The 2,203-nt window shown below is 48.2% G+C and overlaps 1 protein-coding gene across 1 annotated transcript in view; it reads right to left on the bottom strand.

Moving 5' to 3' along the window:
• Window positions 1-657: 657 nt before the first annotated feature.
• Window positions 658-2,203, bottom strand: part of LOC111964457 (ubiquitin-like protein 3) — a 48,833-nt gene continuing 47,287 nt past the window's right edge. The window contains 3 exon segments of the mRNA XM_070443734.1: window positions 658-895; window positions 1,664-1,726; window positions 1,729-1,740. Of these exon segments, the coding sequence (XP_070299835.1) occupies window positions 843-895; window positions 1,664-1,726; window positions 1,729-1,740 (128 nt within the window). The 3' untranslated portion in view covers window positions 658-842.

Below are 2,203 nucleotides of genomic sequence, written 5' to 3'. Positions count from 1 at the left end.
AACTATGAACAGTTGAGAAAAAAAATACAAACAAAAAAATTACAAAAAAAATAAAAAATAAAACCAAATAGTTCTGTATGTCAATGATTAGGAGGATGGTTCTGTTTTGCTGCTTAAAGGACAACAAGTTGACTATGCCCTAAATGGCACACTATATAGGGCACTACTTTGGACCAGGGCCCTATTCCCTATATAGTGCACTACTTTGGACCAGGGCCCTATTCCCTATATAGTGCACTACTTTGGACCAGGGCCCTATTCCCTTTATAGTGCACTACTTTGGACCAGGGCCCTATTCCCTATATAGTGCACTACTTTATCAGGCACGTCAATGCTTTGCTGCACTATGGGAGATACACAGCACATCTGGATAAGTGGGTGGTCAAAGGGGTGTGTTGTGTTGGGGGGGGGGGCAGGTTGGGAAGCGTGGGTTTATTTAGTGTTAAGTCTGAGTGAAAGACCGCGCCACACACACACACACAGTTTTAGAGCAAGTGCACTGTATTGCTATGAGGAACACAGAATGTTTTATGTTTTTGTGTGTGTGTGTGTGTGTGTGTGTGTGTGGTGTGTGTGTGTTGTGTGTGTGTGTGTGTGTGTGTGTGTGTGTGTGTGGTGTGTGTGTGTGTGTGTGTGTGTGTGTGTGTGTGTGTGTGTGTGTGTGTGTGTGTGTGTGTGTGTGTGTGTGTGGCCAGAAATTCTAGAGAGACTGCAGGACAGGACAGTGTGTTGGTTGGATCAAGATAGGGGTGGTGGGGATTGGGGGATGGAGGTGGGTGAGGGAGGGAGGTGTGGGAGGGAGGGAGGGAGGTGTGGGAGGGATGGATGGATGGAGGTGGTATTTACAGGATGACACAGCAGTTACTCTCTCACAGTTTTCTCTCTGTTCTCTGACCTGAGAAGGAACACAACACACAGTCAAACACGGTTAGAACACGGTCAGAAAGTCACGCTGTCGGATGCGGTCAGGACACAGTCAGGATGCGGTCAGGACACAGTCAGGACACAGTCAGGAGACTGTCTGGACACAGTCAGGAGGCGGTCAGGACACAGTCAGGAGGCGGTCAGGACACAGTCAGGTGGGTCAGGACCAGTCAGGAGGCGGTCAGGACACAGTCAGGAGGGTCAGGACACAGTCGAGGCGTCTGGACGCGGTCAGGACACAGTCAGGACACAGTCAGGAGACTGTCTGGACACAGTCAGGACACAGTCAGGTCAAGTCAGGAGGCGTCAGGACACAGTCAGGATGCGGTCAGGACACAGTCAGGAGGCGGTCAGGACGCTGTCTGGACACTGTCATGACGAGGTCAGGACACAGTCAGGACACTGTTTAACTACATAGTAGCAATATTTGTTGAGAAATCTACCTTTTTTCTAAAAAGAGTGTCAGCTCAAATGTAGCATTGCAACAAAAACAACCATCTGTCATTATTTAAATAGTTTAGCATACGCTTACTGAAACACACGTCTTACAACACTGTATAGTACTGGTAATAGGTTAGAAATATTCATCATGGATCATTAGCTGTTCCTAAACAAACAGATAACTGGCCTACCATCATCTACAGTAAAGGCATAATCTATTACTGTGTTTCAGTGTGAGGGGGAGGAACAAGGGATGAATTAAAAGTCTGGAAGGTGGGATAAATGAAAAGCGGGTTACCTTGGGAGTTTGGCTCAGGCAACGTCTCTCTGGCAACTAAATGCATCACTGTGGTTTTCCCAGAGGCAGTTTGAGAGCTGAGAGAAGGGGAGGAGGAGAGGGAGGAGAGGGAGGGAGGGAGGGAGGGAGGGAGGGAGGGAGGAGGGAGGGAGGGAGGGAGGGAGGGAGGGAGTAGAACAGAAAAAGAGGGAATAAAAAGTGGTTAGTTAACGTACAAAGACGTGTTACAAAGACAATATATCATCATAACTATCATCAATCTGACTGATCTAACATAGAATACACAACCAGAGAGAGAGGAGAGACAGGAGCCAGAACAGAGAACAGAAGAGAGAGACCTGAGAGAGAGAAAGAGGGAGAAAGAAAGAGAGAGAGACCTGAGAGACCCGAGAGAGACAGAGAGAGAGACAGAGAGAGACAGAGAGAGAGAAGAGAGAGAAGCGAGAAGGAGAGAGAGAGGAGAGAGGAGAGAGAGGAGAGAGAGAGAGAGAGAGAGAGAGAGAGAGGAGAGACAGAGGCAGAGAGAGAGGAGACAGAGGC

The sequence above is a fragment of the Salvelinus sp. IW2-2015 genome, linkage group LG5, assembly GCF_002910315.2.
Source record: "Salvelinus sp. IW2-2015 linkage group LG5, ASM291031v2, whole genome shotgun sequence".
Lineage (NCBI taxonomy): Eukaryota > Metazoa > Chordata > Actinopteri > Salmoniformes > Salmonidae > Salvelinus > Salvelinus sp. IW2-2015.
Note: the sequence above shows the minus strand (reverse complement) of the source record. Positions and strands in the feature narration are given on the sequence as shown.